Here is a 20,740-nt window from a genome sequence, read left to right as displayed (position 1 = left end):
TTCTTTTCCATTGTGGCATAGAAGTTGACACACAACACAAGACCCTACTCATTCCACCAGTTCTCTCAACACTCGTCACAGGTTTCAAAAACACTTAAGTTTCAAAATAGTCTGCTGTGCTACTTACGAAAACAGCAAAAACTCGAGACAGGTTATTTTTTGTCTTCCTTGCCAACTAAAGGGGTTCTGAATTTTTTTTTTTTGCAAAAGTGAGAGGCACTACTAATGTTTCTACATACTAAAAGGGCTGTCCATAACAGAACACTCAGTCATAAGACATGTACAAAAACGTGTTTATCAATGTGTTCATATGTAATTAGGGTAGAGTACAACTGAATCAGTTGCTGTTAATCATATCTATCTATCTATCTATCTATCTATCTATCTATCTATCTATCTATCTATATATATATATATATATATATATATATATATATATATATATATATATATATATATATCTGATTATTAACTCAAACCTTTTGCACAAAAATGCTTGAAGTGACACATTTCAGGAACAGTGATTTTCCTGTATAATCATAAAGCAGTTTTAATTTGTTCAGACAGTTGCTAAACACAAAATTTCCAGCAAGTTCCTTTTATTTGTGTTTAAACAAGGTTTAAAAAGCCAACTACTTGCATTATTAATACCGCGTAGATAAGAATAATGACTGGTACAACAATGTACAGTACAAGTCTGTGTATTCTTTATGGTTTTATCTCTATAGCCTACCTCACAGTAACTGTGATAGACACTGTACTGATACACTAGTTTTATGCAGTGGATCTTTGTATCCCAATCCTCTATTGTGCATTACTCTACCATTTACACAAACAGTAATGAATTAATAGGTGTATACTTCTCACTGGGACATGCTGAGTTTATGGGGGTTATAGTTATGTATTTGAAAAATGATTCATCAGAGCACTAACCAGCTCCAGTTTGAAAGCACACTAAAGGGTATGGTGGTTGGCTTCCTTCTTAAGTTAGCAGTTACTTCACTCTGATTACTCCATCTAAAACAAACACAACAGAACATTTAAGTCGGCTCGATTCCTTACCGTCATCGAGCGTGATGTCCTGCAGGCCGATGGACCGGAAGGTAAGTTCTCCATCATCAGATTCCTCCTTTATGTCCAGGTTGGGCCCGGAGAGACCTGCCATTCCAGGGCTGTGTGCCTGTGGGGAGGGTTGCCCAGAGTGTGCCAGGTGAACCATGGGGTTGGCGGATGTCGGCGAGGGAGAAGAAGCAGGCCTAGGGTTGGGCGACTGGTATTGCAATGGATGCATCTGAGGGGAGGAGGGTCCAGAATGAGGGGAGTGCACCATGGGGTGTGGGGTTGTTGGAGAAGGAGAAGAGGCAGACCTCTGGTTTGAAGAGTGGTAGGACATTGGCTGTAGCTGAGGAGACCCCTGCCCCAGTCCCGGGTGGGCTGCTGTTGGGGAAGAGACCTGACCCACACTCGCGGAATGGTAACCGACTGACTGCAAGTGAGGGGAGTGCTGTCCAGAATGAGATGGGCGAGCCAGTGGGTGCCCTGCAGTGGGAGGAGATGTGGATGTGGAACCTGGGTTCGGAGAGTGGTATGCCATTGGCTGGCACCCAAGACCCAAAGGATGAGACGCAGCTGAATCGGGCTGAAAGGGTATTCTTTCGTATCCCTGTGGTGAGACAGAGTTCATGGGAAGACCGGATTGTCCATTGTACATCAAGTTTGCTTGCATAGGCTGGTAGGAAGGCCTCATGGGTGGAGCTGACGATGCCTGGAAAGTCTGGTGCACCACGGGGGGACTGACCATCTGGAAATCTGAGCCTGCACTGATGTTTCGGCCTTGTATGCGAGGCATATGTTGGACGACAGAGGGGACCATAGGTGCATATGGAGCATGCTGCTGCACTGAAGGGACAAGGCCCCTTGGTGAAGTAGAGTGCAAACTTTCATGAGGATGCCCTTGGTCAGGTGACGGCAGCTGTGTCCTGACTGGATGAAGACCCAGCACACTGGCAGGGTGAGTCATTGGGATGGAGACAGAAGGGACAGCAGGCAAATCCAACTCCTCTCTGTGCTCCTGTTTAATTAAAACTGAAACGGAAATAAAACATTTGTAGTTGAGGAGGTATTTTGCTTCCCTTCTGCTTCTGTTGAAAACACAAACAATTATATAGCAAAAACAAAACAAAAAATGTACTTTCATACAATAGTAAAATGCTTTGTGATAGGGCCCTTTCTTAGATATACCTTTATTAGACTCATTTTGTACTTTCTTGATAAGTTTTGTCCTATCATTTGTATATCTAAGCGAGTTCTTTGTTTCGGTAGTACAGGTTACATTTCTGTAGGCACCTTCTCTTGATACTTTAAAAATAGGCTGCATGTAAAGGTCCAACATGGCAGTTACTCAGCTTCAATTAACTTTATGGCACGACCATACCTTCCATAATCTTTGTAAATGATGCTACTAATTAAATCCACTCTATTAGCCATTGTTGATATGACTGACCTTATTCTTGCTGGGCACAGGTTCAACAATTAACAAAAGAAAAAAAAAGTACTTGTATTGGGGGAGAGATAATCTCTTTATGTTGGCACCTACAGCATAACTGTGACTACAACAACTTTGACAAAATAAACAGTTTTGTTAAAGGGAAACATGCAATGAAGGGTGTTTTGTAAACAAATCATGGCACAGCGCAAAGAAAAGGATTGTTACTCCTCTCACTCCTTCTGTCCACAATGGTCTCACCATTCCTGGGGGATGTTGTTTCAGAACAGAAGAGCTGATCAAACCGGAAAATTGGATGTCAAAGGTTCTGACCTGATAAGATAAGAGCTTGTGTTCTGACCTGAATACAAGCATGTTTAATGCTGCTGGCACTAAGGCACTGGACTGATGGAACAGGTTTGAACAGATAAAAGTATACAGAATATGTGCACAGCAATTGGGTATTTGTAATAGTCTCCAGGCAAAACCCATACTACATCTATTGCAACTCATAGAAGAAAAAAAAGAAAAAGAAAATCACATTTTTGTTAACTATATAACAAAATATAGTAAAATATTATACAAAAAAATACTAAACAGATTTTATCTGGTATATGTGCTGTGTTAGAACACAAAGTAAATCAAGAATCAACTGCATCTACAGGACCTGGCCATTGGTACTCATCAAAATAAATTGTCTAAAAAAAGTACTTTGGTGTAACCAAATTGCCTGATCTATAACGCATATGCTATTTGTCCTTGTGGCATAAACTTCTTCTGGGGAAAAAGCTGATCATCCTTGCAGCTGCCAATACAACAACACTGTTATAAACAGCAGGAAAACCTAGATGAGCTTTTTCCCCTCTGGCACATTATTTGTGGGCCATTTACGAGTACCCTTTCCAACAAAAGATGTATCACTGACTAGAGAAAATGCCTGTTTGCCTTTAGGTGCAACACCATCTAAACTAGACTGGAAGCTTAGTGTCAGACACGCCAATAATATGTTTTCTATAAAAATGACTAAAGGTTGACCAATTCCGAACGAGTGCAAGACAATTAAACTGAGCAGCTTTATCTATTACAAGCTATTTGTGTTGCCATACCCTGCCTACGCATTTCGCACCATTCCTATACTTGCTTCGAGTGCCTTTGCCGCCCACATGCTGCCTGTTGCTAATAACAAACACTTTGTCGACGGTTCCGACTCCTGTCTTTGCCACTCTCTTCAGTGAGGAGACCGCGGTTAACAGATAATCAGTGACTGCTGCTTAAAAGTATGAACAGCCACTTCCTGCAGGCACCTGTACTTGTCACTCATTGGCTCACAACATGGCTGTTAAAAGGAAAACAGGAAACAGTTGCACGAAGTGGGTGCACCACGAGACCTGGTGGGCGTTAGGGTTTGGTACAATTTAGCTGCTTTTCTGTAATATTACTTTCAGTAAAAAATGTAGGACATGCTTGCTTTATCACAACTGATAACATCTTCTACAACTGGACTTTAAAAAAATGTATTTCTTCACACTTTTCTTTTTTTACAATTTGCATTTTGCAGTAGTTTTTTTTTTTTGTAAAGGTTGTTTATTATAAAGGTACATACATTTTAATCTGCTGCATGGAATAACTACAACCTTCATATTTCTTCAAATCTATTCTAATGAAATATTGCTGAAATAGATTACTATTATTAGCTGTGTTAAATCAAGCTAATATTGGCAATAGGAATTGATACTGTTTATAACATTAACTGTGATATAAACAAGTTCATCTGAAGAAACTTTTGAGTATTGAAAGCCAGTATTTCTAATTTCCAAATATTTCTCTATTCCTGTATATATATATATATATATATATATATATATATATATATATATATATATATATATATATATATATATATATATATATATATATAACTACTAGTAAACGGGTGCATGTCCCTCAATTCTGAAGCCATTAATTGCAAATTAACTCTAGCAAAATTTAAGACCAGCCCTAAACACTTATGACTATCAGGATATACACATACATACACTTTCAATATCTATTTGTTCTTAGTTACCTGCCAAGTATGTAAATCTTTGAGATTGGCTTCTTTTCCTCTTGCCGTTACACACATAAAACTGCACCTGGACTGCAGATGTGACTGTCTTACTGTGGTAGGGAGGAACCTCAACAACAATAGTAGACTACAAAAAAAAAAAAAAAAGTTAACAGTCAATTGAACTATACATTTTTACAAAATCGATTAAAAATACTTAGCATCTGTTTGATTATTAGTACAGTTTTAAACTTAAATGACACAGCTGATACTAAACATGTCCACAGGTTTCAAGAATCACATTTAGAATTTGGCACTTCTACTACTTACCCCTTGACTTTTCTCCCGTATTATTTTTGCATCCACTTCCCACTGAGGCCGTCCATCTAAACAAACAAACAAATAATATATATATATATATATATATATATATATATATATATAATATATATATATATATATATAGAGACACACACACACACACGTGTTATATACAGGGCTATTCAGAAAAAGCTGTTAGTTACAAAACAATGTCACTTGTTTTTACCCTCATATCTTGACTGAGCCTGACTACTTTTATTTCAAACAGACGTGACAAAATTACGTTAACTGCTCACTGCTGATCCTAATTACATTTCATTCCTGCAGTCGCCTAGTTTATCGTTGTGCTTTTGTTATTTTCACTCGCTTAACAGTGTTGTCCGGACAGATTTTCTTTTCAGAATAAAATACCCAGTACAGCGTGTACACTGATATAGCAAGCCCACCATTTCAAATCTCTTTGATTGTCTTAACCCCAGTCTAAAATGGGTAGTCTTCTCTTTAGGGTGCAGAGACTGCTTAGCTGCTAATTAACATTTAAAAGGGAGGTAGAGATTTGGAAAATAAAAACCAAAAAGTTCAAGCCCTAGTTATATACATATAACCTTAAATCATGCATACAGTATTTCCCATCCAAACTTGGATCATTATGCAATCTTACGATCAAAATGGAACTGCAGAATTACAAATGACCCAAAATAAATTGGCAGTGGGAAATACAAACGTTTTTTTTCAGCAATACTTAATTTACACTTACTTGAGATACATTTTTTAAAGCAAACCCCTTGGCACATTGTTTGCCGTGTATACAACAATGTTTGCCAAATTTACCAGAATTCCTTTTTCGCCCAATTATAAAAGGTTGAAAAAAACAAGCTTTTAAAAATTGGTTAAACACAAAAGTGTCTGTAAAATAAGTTACTCAGCTGCTGTTCTTATTTTCAAATTGTTCTTTAATATACAGCAGCACAGTGCTTACTCTTCTAGGCATATTTCCAGAATGTACTGACTTCAACCTCATTAAGAGAGTCTTTAAATGCTCTAGGCTTTCATCATACTTTGTTCACATAAGAATGTATCGATTATCACAATCCTGCGCTTAAAGACGATGAGCTAGCAATATGGTCAGTTATTTTTGTTGTTTTCTGTATTGGCACTGAAATGGTGTTAGCGAGGCTTACAGAGCTCATTGCAAGTCTTCATAGATAAGCGATTTAAACTATTTCTAACAAACCCTTTTAATTAAACAGGGCAGCTTAGTCTTTTAGAAAGCATTGAATGTTAACTGGCATGTGCAGGTGCGGATATCAAAGGTCCCCCAACCCCCCCCCCCCCAAACTGAAGGGGAGAGTGGGGTGGGGAGAAAGCAGCTTTAAAAAGTATTTTTCCCGATTTTTAATTATGCATTACTGTTATTTTAGAAAATATATATGCCGGTACATATATATCTAATCGGCATACACTCCCTTAAAAAAACTTCCTGTAGCTGATAGCCCTACCTTAGGGAAGCAGTGCTGCGTTTGTTTGTCTTTCTGATTGGAACCTTGCGCACGCTTTATTAGTTTACATGGCTAAACTTTTCTTCAAGGTCACACAAGAGCTGCTATATCAATCATTTTTATATACTTTTATTTTGCTCACTCCCCTAGCTTCTCTAGTAACAACAGGAAGCCTATTACTGTGGGTGTAATTTGGAGGAAAATCCTGCTTTCCTAACAGGAAAAAGGAGGGAAGGTAATCTTATCCACACGTACCGGGGGCCACTTCCAATCCACATGCCTCACCTCTGTCTAAATCACTACATTCCTACCTTCCGCCATTTGATGCCTGGTCCCTGACCTAACACTTTCCAGCAAACATACTGATACAGTAAAAGGCTGTAAACACTGGCTTAAAAAATGCCAAGTTCATAATTAGGGCATCGCACCTTGGGAGCAATTTGTGATTGTCATTGCATTTATCTGAAAAAAATTAGTCAGTACCTCATAAATTATTTCTGTTTCATGAATATGACAGTGCCACACAACAAGATTAATTTGTATAATTTGTTTTAGCTAGTGATCTTTCAGCAATGTGTCTGTGATGATGAATAATTCCAAGTCTAAAGGTTACAAGAACAATTCCAACTGTTGTATAAACGAAAACAAAACATGTCCTGTTAATGTCCTGCACACTGTTCTGATCAATATAGTTTGCTCACTACCTGTACTCAGCGTTTTGCTGATAGTGCATATAGATGGATTGATGCCTTTCAGAGCTCCCAATCCTTGGCAAACTATTGACCTTCCTGACCCAATTGACTGCTATCTCACACCCAACTGCCCCAGGCCTTATATACTGCACAATCCATCACATTACATGCCACATGGTTCAGGTCATGTGCAAAACATTGCCTCATGTGTGACCTACTTTTATTCATGTAACAGTGGCCTCATTCTCCAAGCATCAGTTGTTTTGTGCCATTTTTGAGGATATGAAACATATTCAAAACAGCATATTTGCTTAAAACTTCATTTATTTGAGAATCTTAAAAAAAAAAAAAAAAAAAAAAAGATCCAGGAGAAATACTGTAAGTTTAATTTATTATTTATTTATTATTTATTTATTTTTTAAAGGCAAATCTTGATAAGTATGGCCCCTAGTATGGAGAATGGCTTTGTGACATACAGACAAATAATAATATCACCATTAGTAGGAGCATTATATCATTCACGCCTCACTTGTCCAGAAATAGACCTCTCTGCTGACTGAGCTTTTAGGACTATAAAAGCTGATTCTTTTTTGTTCTGAAAAAGGGGTACTGAAGTAATGGAATCTGGGTCTGAATCTGCTCTTCATCAGTTGCAACATCTACCTTGAAGAATGTTCCTACTTTGGAATACAGAGCGCTAGCAACTGTGGAGGTGCCTCTCCAAGTTTCTCAATGCCAAGTTTAAATTGAAATTAAAGATTTCCCTTTTCAAGGTTACTTATTGAAACATCAATGAATTTTGTCATCAAGCAGTAATTAAGGGCTCTTCCCTGAAGATAACAGACCTCGTCCAAACAAGCATGGCAGTGACGGACTGGTAACAGAATGCCATCTTTGAACTATATCCAATTTTGGCTCGCCTTTACTAGTTTATTATTGTTAGCGAAGCAATGACGTAAATCAAATCCTCAGGGCTTCAAGGCACTGAGAATGAAAGTTTTAATTCGACAAACTACCTACATTCCCAAGATGTTGAACTGGGAAGGGGGAAGAAAAAAAAAAAACTGAGATAAAGTAGAAAAAAAATACAACCTGATACTGCTACAAACGTTTCAAATGCTTCAGATGTTCAGTTCCCATGCATAAATCTGTGTTACTTACTGAACACAGACTTCTCCAGATTACTATTAAAATCTACAAACAATTCTCCTTGATTATCTGATTCACACCTTTTCACAGAAACCTGAATTATCAACAAGATGAGCATACCCTTGTCTTATATAAAAGAACAACTGCTTGATTGAACATGACTGATATGGAGGTTATAAGACATGCAGAAGGTAATTCTCACATATGTGGTTGTAAACACTAGTAAGATGAAGAACTACAAGGACAGCTCAATGTATTCAATGCAGATTTTCATAAGCTGAGTATTAAAGCAAAACTAGACTAAGCCAGGTTTGTATAAACCCACTAGCCGTGCACCCAGTCCTGTTTATAAAACTACCTACTGAAGCTGACATTTTTAATTTTGGTTATTGTAAAAGGGTGAGTTACCTGGCCCCTTCTCCAGAAATATTACTTTAGACTCTGGAAAAAAGTTGGAACCAGTTACAATAATTTCTTCTCCTCCATTGACAGAGCAATTGTTCAGGCTGTATTTCTCAATCTGCGGCAGCTCCTGGGCTGATCGTTGTGCTGTGAAAGACAGTGACAGTAAATCTCAATTATATTCAACTAGTATTCCAACATAACTAGAGGTTTGAGAACTCATGGAAGTGGAATGCCAAAAACAATATGTTAATAATAGATAGGAACATCATCTTTAAATGAACAACAGATTTTAAATGGCACTCAAGGACTAGAAAATGAAGCAGGTCTGGTGGTGTGCTGTTCAAAGACATGGTAAGGTTAGGTTATTGGATTTTCTCATACAGTGAAAACTGATGGGTATTTAGGTTTGCAAAATATGATCTGGAAATACTGAAATCAGGCACCATAAAAAGCCAATCATCTTACCTTAAAACATGACTAGAATACCTGTCTCACTCCTGCAAGGGATTTCCCCAAGTAAAATCAATACATAGCCAGAAATAAAGTGCAGAGGGCCCAGGCAAAGGAAAATGGGTCTGAATAGTGAGAAAAGGTGTACACAGTCCTAAAGTGCCACCATAGGAAAGATTCAGCTAAGCCAACTTCATCATACTGGGAATGTACAGATTCAAGTCTGTATTCTAGTCAGATAAAAGGGGAAGTGGGCTGAAAAGTATATGGAAAAATAGCTTTTATAGTTGTTTTCAGTTAAAACATCCCTGTACTGACGCACAGCTTTGTGCGGCCAGTATTCAAGTTCACACAATATTTTATTACAGTCTGTCCCACCCAATACAGTCCTTGCAACAAATCTGTCTCTTAATAGTCTGTTAAATAAAAATATCACACCAAGCCTTCACAACTCATCAATAAACATCCAATAGGCATTTGTGTGTGTGTGCGTATACATTGCCCATATTATTAACCAGTAACTACTTACCTTAAATATTATTATTTCATATGTACATCAAGCGTATTGCTCTCACAGATGTGCTGTTCTGAACAGATCCAAGATTACAAAGCCACAGCTACAAAACCCCTGTTATTAAAACCAAGCTGAATGAAACTTTACCACAGTTTAAAACAGGAACTCAGTACTCACAACATTCTATAGGAATGGATGAAGCCTGAAGAGACAGGACTTTGCCACTGGGTTGTGGGATGTGCACACGGAACACGACTCTCACTCGGGTATTCTTCCTGCCGATGTCTGTCTCACCTTTCCGGAGTTCTATATCAGAGTTCCGAAGCTTTAAAATTCCTGCACAGTCAATGCTGTAAAGAGACAGATCAAATAATAATAGTATCTGGTATTATAAAAATTAGTTTATACCAACAACAGTCTAGAACAGTTTCATGAATATGACATTTTGTAAATATATCTATTTATGGCTACTTGCACACTGGCCGAGAATATTGGCCAAACTGATGCAATTAATGACTAATGTACTATGGGCAAGGGGGGGGGTAAAAAATAAAGAAGCCCTTTACATGTTTGTTCGATAGATACACAAATAGTATGATTACACAACTTTAAGTTAGCTGTACTGTGGAGTTTGACTTGTTGCTTCAATCTCAAGGTCAGATCACATTTTACTATTATTAGCCAAGTAAATTTGATAAGGGTTACTTTGGTCAACAAGCAACATACTTCATTAAGATTTTTACATGTTAAATTATGGTTCACAATTTACTAGGAAATCCAAGACAACAACTAAATAAGTCATTAGAAATTAATAGACCACAATTTCAAAGCAATAAAGAAAGGCTTGTTTGTCGATCACCTCCACTCATCATAATTTGCAATGGGCACGTCTGTTAAAATAAGATGCCATGGAGACTATACACTTTTTATTTTATATATGCTCTGCATTACAAGTATTGTAATTGTCTTAAAACATGAATTCACACTCACAAATGTAACTTTGCCTGCTAAATTAACCATAAATATATTTTAGGCTGTGACTAGAATATGAAAGACCTTGAGACTGCATGTGTATTTCTTCCACGGAATACAGCTGTGATGTTGTAACAAATGTATGCAAAATTTATAGACCATGCTTATCTGTAAATGGAAAAATGAGCTTATTCTCTAGACTCATATGATCTTATATTCTCATATTTTCCTTTATGCCTTGCTATACTGTTGGTTTTAATTAAAAATCTATAAAATCTATTAAATTCACAGTGAAAAACATTAGTCCTAACTACTATAAATTACAAGGGTTCTATTTTTCTGCTCGTAAGGCTGTAAGAGTGGCACGATCAAGGATGAATAATGTAACCCTGAAGTATTCATGACAAGTACCTGGCTGACATATTGTTTTCAGGGAGAAGAGGAATTTCGAGAACCTTTGTACAGGCAATGATGATTTCCTGGCTAGCTGTAGCCACGGTTTTCCCGGTGATTCTGTGCACCTGGTAGAAGGCATGTGGTCTTAAGTAGCGATCATCAGCTGTTCCAATGAACATCTGTAGGTTGACTGGCTTTTCATTGTAACCGAAAAGCTGAAAGAAAGAAAAGAATACATTTATGTATCTAACATCTTACTTAAAAGGCAATATTGAAAATTAATGCACACACAATTATCTGCTAAAGCGCAAAATAGTTTTTAGCAACTCATATAGAGATTAAGAAAAGGTGCATATGTACTGCAGAAAAAATGTCTTAAATGTAAATCTGTTTTTTGGCCATAACGTTAACAATAATGATACAAAAAAAAAAATCCCCTACATCTGTATTCCAAATACTGTGTGTAATCAAAATGCTCAAAGAGCACAGTAATACTAATCAAAGCAAAGCTTTCACTGGAAACGGGCTGTATTTAATAACACAGTGTAATGATACTCTCTTCATCAGGGATGCAAGCTTGACAAATCTAAATAGATAAAAAATGTGCATCTTTTCTTTCTGCAGGGCCAGTTTGTTGCAAACTATAAGAAGTTCCATCTCTCCCTGTCCACCTTCCATCTTGTACCAGCAGTACACATTCTGCCACTTTCATTGACTGAAAACACAGCTTTAATTATTCATTTATAATGTATTTATTTATTTCTACAAACTGCAACTCCCACATGAAAATCTTTTTATATATTTTTTTGCAATACAGTTTTTTAAAGCTGGTCCCAGTAAGGTAATAAGCAAATAACAGACTTAAGTGAGGACTAAAATACAGTAATACCCCATAGACGATGACATTACAGCAAGTAATGTCACACACATATACACACATACATACATAAACCAAATAAATGCACGTTTTTTATTGCAGTGGGGGAATTTTTTTTTCTTTTTCTTTATATTATTTATATTATAAAACAGAGCAACCTGCTTATCAAGTTCACTTCTCAATGGATGGAGTTCTGTGGTTTAATTATAAACAAAACCCCTGTTACAGGGAAAATATTGCCCTGTGAATGTTCAGAGTTGGGTGAGAAAGCGGTTAGAAACTCCTAAGGGATGGAGATTTTCTAATATAAGCAACAGGGTCTACTGCTGCAGAAAAAGTGTCTTAACAATGGAACTCTGTTAAAATGCTGTGGTTGGTGCAAAACAGATGGGCAGGCTATTTAACCTTGGTGTGTGCCTTAACTATAGGTACAGAGAAACTTGTACCTACAAACTCCCAGGAGACCTTGAAAACTGAGCCCCAGTTGAACAGTGACCTTGTTATTGTTAGGTTACATTAACACAGAACTATTTGTAGCACATACCCATGTTTTTTTGTTTGTTTGTTTGTTTCTTAAATACTATTTATGTTTCTAAAAGAAACTTAAAAGCACTACAGGAGTGATTAAAACAATACAGTTGTATCCATTCCTGTACAGATATTGCACTCAACAACTGAAATCACATATTATTAAACAACTATAATAATTCTGTCTTACAAACAGAAGCTTCTCTGTCCCCCCAACAATAGAGAAATATTGTGACAGAACAGTCAGATCCTAAAGCAAAGATATGTTATATTTCCACCTTGGGTGGCACTGATGGACAGGTTGAAGACAATATTCTTTTGTCTGTACCAGGCCATTGCAAAGCAAATATAATTCCAGAACAGATTACACTCACTCTTCTTATACTTAACTTATTGTTAAATTATGTTGTCAATTCAAATTCTACTGTTTAGGCAAGATAGTTGGAAACATCTTTTTTTTTGCAAGATAGTAGAAAAAAAAATACAATATGTGGAATGCCACAAATACAATTTTGTTTTTCTTTAAAAGACTGTTGAAGCAGGTAAAAGATCCCCATGTACAATTTCTAAGAGTAGAAATGCTTGAAACAATGATCTTAAATACCTGTAGCAACATGTATAAAGTGAACCCACATGACAAACACAGTGTCTTTCCATGGAACAAGGCATCACTGTTTTTTTAAGCTGTATTGCTGTATTTCTATCAATACACTGCTGTGAAAAACCAATTGTGATTATCCAAAATCAACTGATCTGATGAATCGCAATACATTGAATGTTCAAAGAAACTGGAGGTAAAGGTTAAAAATACCACCGGGGGCAACCTCCCAGGCACACGCTTATTAAATAAAGACAAAGAAACTGTGCTGACAAAGAAAGATGTGTGCCAAAACCACTTTCCGGGAGGGCAGTAAATCAACTTCAGATCTTAACAGAAACGTGCTCTCCGGCTCTGTTTACAGAGAGAAACCCGCGGTAGCTCATGTGTCAGACACAGCATATGGTGCACACTCTGAGATCAAAACAAAAACAAAACCGTTGTCTGCTGTTCCATTTAATATGTTCATAGGTACAGTAAAACTACTCCAACTGAAAACATCCCACATTCTAAAAACCACAAGAAAACAATGCATTTTAGAATGCTTTCATCATACTATCCAAACACAGTTAGAAGACTACCAACATTTAGAATCAAGTTAGAACATGTTTTGTATTCATTTTATTTGAGAGGTTAGACTTTTTTTTTTCTAAGGAAAATAACAATCATGGAATTTTATAATTTATTTATACTACACAATGTTATATTTGAATAGAAAAAAAACACACACAGACACACACACCAGTGCAGCTGTGCAAGTGATCTCCGAGCAGTGCACCCAAGCTGAGAGGGAATCAGCGTTGCTTCTTCCGTCTACCAGGAAGATTTTTTTTTTAGGAATGACCTGGGTGGTATCAGATGCCTGAGATTGTTATGACAGTCACAACAGTTCACAGGCATGAAGATCAACTTGAACTTGACCACTGAAAGCAACACCAATAGCAAAGAATAATAAACCATTATTTATTGATTTATTTGTTTAAATCTGAGCTTTATTTGTTTAAATCTCATAAGCTAAGAACATACAAAAGTTATATTTGTTAGATACATTGTACAATGAAAGAATGTTTTTATTTAGTAAAGCAGGGCTGTATAAACAATCTCCATTACTGCCTAATACATGTCATCTGTTTGTTTTCTTTATGGCACTAGAGAAAGTCATTAAAAAACAGTAAGTAATTTAAGGCTGGCCTTTTAAACCTGGATCATCTTATAAAAACATGTGTGCAGTCTTTGCTGAAGGGCAGCACAGGCGGACAAGCATGTCATTGCATTCTCATCATTGTACAACAACAAAACAAATACTGCGACACTAAGGATTGACAGAATTACATTCATTACTCAAGAATATCAAGCTATAGTGTCATTGCAGTTATTTAAATCGAACAAAACCCTCCCTCAGCGGCTGCTAAATGCAGGGCAGATGAATCTGCAGTTCTAACAGCCGAACCAGGGAAACAGTTGCACGCTGGGATAGCAAACTGAAACTAAAATAAAACCTCTGTATAATATTACATGTAGACATCTAAATTGAGCTTGTTTATTTTGGTCCGCATCTGTTCCACTGGTATGCTCCAGTAATAGCAAAAACAAGCCCGGTGGGATCATCTAAAACTGTATTAAAATCCCCCTGTAAAACTTAAAAGAAAGAACAAAAACACACACAATTAATTACATACATATATACAGACAGACTTGTAGTCAAAAGTTTACATACTCCAATGGAAATTTATAATTTCTAGAAATTTCTCAAGCCCAATTATAGGAAAAATGTTTTGCAGCAAAAGTTTTGCTTTTGTGGATGAGGCAAACAAAGTTACAAAAAATAGATGTCTACAATTCAAGTATACTTTTGACTGCAACTATATATATAGGATGGGAATTTCGAGTAATTTCCTATTCGAATGCATAGGGGCGAACACTTTCGTGTATTCGAATACACACGCTGTTTTCTTAGTCATTGCAGTGTTCTGCTTAGCATTTAGCATGTGCCGTGCTCCCGAAAGCTGTTTCACGACTGCCTAGCAACAGCGGCTGTGTGCAGTCATTACATGGGAACTCAAGTGGGGGAGGGGGCGGGGGTGTCTGTTAACATTAGCTGAAAACAAAACACAATTGGCAACAATTTCAAACAGAATACGTTTACTGTAGAATTTTGCTGTTATAAGCATTGCATAATTAATTAGGGTCCTTACGTTTAATATCTCATTCACATGAACGCGCAGGGTTTAACACTGGCTTTGAACACTTGTCAAGCGGTAGCATTTTTAAAAAAGACGTGTTTGTTACTAGTTAATATGTCATTTTCGTGTACTTGAACATGTAATATGCTATTCAAATATTTTTTTATTTTTGTGTAATCGTGTATTATTCGACTACACTGACCCATCCCTAATTTTATTATAATTCAACAATTTTTTTTTATATATATATATATATATATATATATATATATATATATATATATATATATATATAAAGTATGTATGTATGAACACCTAGCCCAGTATTGCTCAAATAGTGAATTAGGTGCTGCAGACTTTCAGTGATTAATTGTATATAAACCTTCCCTCCAGTAACACTATACTTTCACACACAGGCACCTGCTGTTCCACAGATGCAGCTCTGCCAAGTTGATTCTGTGTTTCTGTATCGTTTCCATGGCAAAGGTCAGTGTGTGCGCATGTAAAATTTCAGCTCGGAGGCCAAAGACTGAAGGTCATTACAGGATATGCAAAAATAAGGACAAGCCCCACAAAATTGTGTTTTCAGTTCCCATTACTGTGGAAGCACCTGCAGCTTCAGTAAACAAATATATTTTGATTATGTATGTTTCTTCCACATTTTTAACAGAATTATATTTATCATATAGTCCTTCTACCTATATACAGACTTTTTCACTTTCATATCTCTCCTCCTCACAAACAAGCAAGAAAACAGTAAAACCACATGTGGCCAATATCTATTCATTTTATATGTAATTACTCAATCAATGGGAAATGTACCACCTGGAAAGACTTGTCATATCATTAGCTAAATCCCAGCCTTTGTGCTTTAAAAAAAAAGGTTATTATTATATAATAGTAATAAATAATAATAATAATAATAATAATAAAGTGTACCATTAACTTTTCAATTATATTTATATAACTATCACCTGCCGAAAATATGTATGTAAATAACATTTATAAGCAGTCAAAGTTAATTGTTTCTTTTCTGTATATACCTTAACTTCAGGACTGTGAATGTTAAGAAAAACAAAAACCCTATATCTGAATGAGCAACATGCAAAAAAGACTGCAGTGTTTCAGCTTTCAACCCGATGCTGAGTTTAGAAAGCATCTTGCACCTGGTTGCACTGGCTCCCCAGCTAGGCATGTCATCGAGACACTAGGGTTCTCTTTGTGTTAGAAAACACAATAAGCTGATTAAATGCGTACAGGCCAGAAGATGCCAAACTGGTTATGGGCTTACAAGTCTCCTAGCAACAGGTATGGTGACTAGTATACAGTTCTAATGTGAATAAACCTACTTAATACACAAAAAGATAAACCAGTTCAATTATGTTCAGAATGTATCAATAAATAATATTCCATTCAATTATATCCAGGGCTATTAGCTTTTGTACTTTTGATTTTTAATCAAAAAGGCATTCAGAATAAATTCGACACAGACATACATTTTTTAGAAACTATAATGCAAAACAATGAGAAATGTTATGAGCGATAAAGTATGCATGTATTTTTAGTAAGCATTAATGTCAAGTATAAACATGTTCCACAAAGGAGCCCCTTGACCCCCTAGCCGGGCTTTAATACACCCATTACTAAAGTTACAAAACTAGACCAAAAACTCAGAAAATTGAATTGGGTTCATTATACTAAAATGCTTTGAAAATAAAGGACTGCTTTATGAGACAATACTCTAAGAAACAAGAATCCCACTAAATGATAACAAAGCAGGAATCTATTCATTATTCTTGCATATTAATGGACAATGCTGGGGTATTAATTATTAATGATGGCTTTCACCACCCCAGGGTACGCAATGTGTAGAGCAGTACAGAAGTTTGCTTGTTGCATGTTCTGTGTCGTAGTTTGCAGTCTTGGCAGCATTTTCAGCTCCAGTAAAAACGACATAAGGAAACTCTCTGAACTGATTTGTACTGGTTTTATACCCATCAACTGAGCTGGTGAGATATGGAACCAGATTTAAAAACAGATTTACTTAAAAGTAATAATCACTTCATAGCAGTCTGTCACACTATCTGACAGTTGGACCTACTTAGAAACAAGGGTTAATAATTTTTTTTTTCTGTTTTGATGGTTAAAATTATGTTCTGTATGCTTGAAACATTAAAAAAACAATAATAGTTTCAGAAATAACAAACTGTAATTAATCCACCAAACATTAGCATATAGGTTTTTTTCATTGTGTGTGTGAGGGAGAGAGAGAACACTATACACAAAAAAAACACAGTATTCTCGAGAGAAGCTGTAAAAACAAGTAATTAAGTTTTAGTAGCCAAGCTTTGCTGCAGCTAGTTCTCTGAAAAATGTTGCTTGCTACAAGGTAAACCCCAATTCGTAAGGGAATACCTCTGATGGCAATTTGCCTACAACTCTCTGTAAGAAGCTCCATTTTCTTCTTCCTTAAGCAGCCTAATGAGCAACAAAGAACAATTATTGTCAAGAGATGAGGTTGTTACAGACCTGTCAACTACCAGAGAGAAAAAAAGACTAAGCTTTTCCACAAAAAAATTACAAGAATGTATATGCTTTCAAAGAATACACAAAAGACTGTACAATTAAAATGTTCAAAACAAAGTAAAATAATGAAAAGCAGACAATGATCGGCAACCTTGATGGCTTTTTGTATTTCCCAGTTTTACCTATATTCCAAGTAATGTACTTTGGCATGCTGCAGGAATTCTATATTCATTGTTGAACGTTAAACCGATAATTCAGAAGTTCAAGTAAGAGGAGACTGTGGCCTGTTCCGATGTGAACCCCTACTACCCCCTTAACAAGTATCCCAGTGAGTCTGATCTAAAAGGAGAAATTATATCTGTTGGAATTGGAAAAGGAAAGATAGAACTAGAGCCAAGTTTAGGAATCACAACTGAGAATTATCCAAGAAAGAGGACTTAATAGACTACTACATTAACCCATTCAGGTGTCCACATAACCCCACAGTTTTCCTCAACAAGTATAAAGATTATGAAAGCCTGACCTTGTTGGCGCACCTGATGTCAAATAATAAGTACCCATTCACAGAAACAAGAAATGTCCCAGATTAAAAGTATAGAGAAAAGGTGTGGAAGTGAGGACTGACCTGTTTCAAAGTCCCACAGCTTCAAGTGAATATCTAAATTATGCATCTACAAACTCACATTAGCTTAGAAAAAAAAAAGTTTAACTGCCCTATAATTGCAGTTAGTGTTACAATAATCTCAATTTGCAGTCAAAATTGCAGTTATAGAGCAACTAACTGCAAACTGTTGCACTTTTTACACAGGTACGGCTGGATTGTGCTGTAAACTGAACTACATTGCTTACACTTTTTTTTTTTTTTTTTAACTATTAACTAAATTATCAGTAAATTGCAGTTTTCTAAGTATATATAAAAGCTAGAGTACTGAATCTATCATGTGTTATGTTAATTCGGGGTGTTCAGAGCATATGTGTAGTAACACACTAGAGACACTCCGCCTAATTAGGGATTGCAGGGATGGAATGGTATCATGCTCCAACAGAAGGCAGCCATTGCCGGGGACGCATTAAATATTTACCATCTATTTGCAGGGATCTCCTAGGCTTCTTACTGAAATGTAAGAATGTGACTGAAAACTTACCTGTCCATGATATTAGTTAACAATGTAAATGCATGTACAGATGGTGTGGCACAAGGCAAGCAGAAGGCAACCAAGACAATTGGTCCACCATGTAAAAGCCCAGTGAAATGGGGAAGATGCAAGAGGCCTGCCTGTAAGACAACTCCTAAAGACACGTAAACCTTTACTTCTGTTTCACGCCACCCAACAATTCCTTTAAAGACTTTTGTACAACATACGTCAACAAGTACCATTCAAGATCACCGTGCCTTACCTTTACTACCGGGTGCCCTCCGGAAGCTGCCTTTATCGCTCCTCGGCTTCCTTCCGTTTCATAGTGTGCTCTGTGATGAGTTTTGGGATGAACCTCAACCTTCAACTCATATTGACCGAACTGGTTTGGTAAAGGCCAATCTAGTGGTGGCAATGAGGATGTGCTGTAACCACAAAGATAAATAAATACGTAAATAAAAAGCAATTACCACTAAAACTTTGTAAAACAGTGAGGTCTTTGGCTGTCTTTTGTACAACATCTCTTAAAACACTAAGATTAAACACATACAGTATGGTGGTAATAATAATAATAATACAATTCTTAACAAAAGTACTTAGCACAATGATGGTAGTAAATAGTATTTCTCAAAATACTTTCTCAAAAAAAACAAAAAAAAAACAGGAAAAACATATGGTGGAAAATTGAATCTTTTTTTTTTTATACTCACTACAGATTATAAAAAAAATAACAATGATTAACAGATTGTATTCAGAAAGAATACCCATCAGGTCAAAAAGTGGTAAAACAATTTTCAAAACAGTAACAAAATACTGGTTTTTGCTATCATTAAGTTTTATCTGGCAATAATACAAATTAACCTCTAAAACAGCACTCACGTTTTAAACATGAAAATTAAATAAAATAAATCACTTTCTTGTGTGTGAATTTTACCTCAATGAGGATTTCTATTAATGAGATTTTTCTTGATAAGTTAATAAATAAATATATATATATATATATATATATATATATATATATATATATATATATATATATATATATATATATATATATATATATATACACACACACACACACTTATATCACCTAGACCCTAAGTTTACTGTGATTAATGCAAAAGACAACTTGCAGTGCAATTAAATCTCAAGGTGAAAGGCTCCACACCCCAATGCCACTCCACGAGTCACAAGCACCTCAATCCTAAGAAAATCTTTGCCCACAGTGTTAAAACATTTTTTAAAAGGTTGGCCATTTCACATTTGTACAAGATTATTAAAAATAATCCAAAGCACTTTTTGAAGTGTAGAGATTAACGGGAAAAGCAAATAATTTCTGAATGAATGTGTGCATTTTCTCTGAACCACTGTACACTACATTCCTTGTATCATTCCTGAGTTTCTTACTTTTCAAATGCTTTATTTATTAAAAGTCTACATTTGTGTTTGAAGAGCTGCATTCCAGAAAATAATGACTTGCTGAAGAGCACTTTAAACAGTTTCCTGATGAATTACTAGCACATTCTGCTTAATTTGGACCCAACATTAAACAGTACAAATAAAAAAGCATTGCAATACATACAGGTAAAAAAAAGAAAAAATCCATTAATCCAAACAAAATGCTTTAGCGTCTGTAAGTTACAATTTTATACATATTCCAGTTTTGAGCAAAATGTTAGTATGTGAGCAGAAGGAACTCCTAATTAAATATTAGCTTAATAAAGCTATCTTTTCATAGCTCCATGGACTATAACAGAGCTTGACTTCCATAACCAACTACTCCTGCAGTAGTGATAGGAAGTGGTTTCCAATATATTTGAGTATACATTTCAAAACATTTGTATGACACAATTGCTGCAATAATAAAGTCCTTTGTATTGTATACATTATCTGATCTGATTAAGACATTAAAGTTAAATCAGTCAATTCAATCTGAATTGTATTTTGAAGTAAAGGGCATTGTAG

General features: G+C 36.0%; 1 protein-coding gene across 2 annotated transcripts in view; it reads right to left on the bottom strand.

Moving 5' to 3' along the window:
* The window catches only part of nfatc3a (nuclear factor of activated T cells 3a), a 47,877-nt gene that overhangs the window by 12,101 nt on the left and 15,036 nt on the right, over positions 1-20,740 (bottom strand). For both annotated transcript variants that reach the window (XM_041268452.1, XM_041268453.1), the window contains exons 3-9: positions 19,038-19,200; positions 10,943-11,142; positions 9,737-9,909; positions 8,599-8,739; positions 4,860-4,915; positions 4,551-4,677; positions 1,063-2,085 (exon numbers count right to left, since the gene is read on the bottom strand). In XM_041268452.1, coding sequence (XP_041124386.1) covers positions 1,063-2,085; positions 4,551-4,677; positions 4,860-4,915; positions 8,599-8,739; positions 9,737-9,909; positions 10,943-11,142; positions 19,038-19,200 — 1,883 coding nt within the window. The remainder of the gene's footprint in view (positions 1-1,062; positions 2,086-4,550; positions 4,678-4,859; positions 4,916-8,598; positions 8,740-9,736; positions 9,910-10,942; positions 11,143-19,037; positions 19,201-20,740) is intronic.

Source organism: Polyodon spathula, chromosome 13 (assembly GCF_017654505.1).
Source record: "Polyodon spathula isolate WHYD16114869_AA chromosome 13, ASM1765450v1, whole genome shotgun sequence".
Taxonomy (NCBI): Eukaryota; Metazoa; Chordata; class Actinopteri; order Acipenseriformes; family Polyodontidae; genus Polyodon; species Polyodon spathula.
Note: the sequence above shows the minus strand (reverse complement) of the source record. Positions and strands in the feature narration are given on the sequence as shown.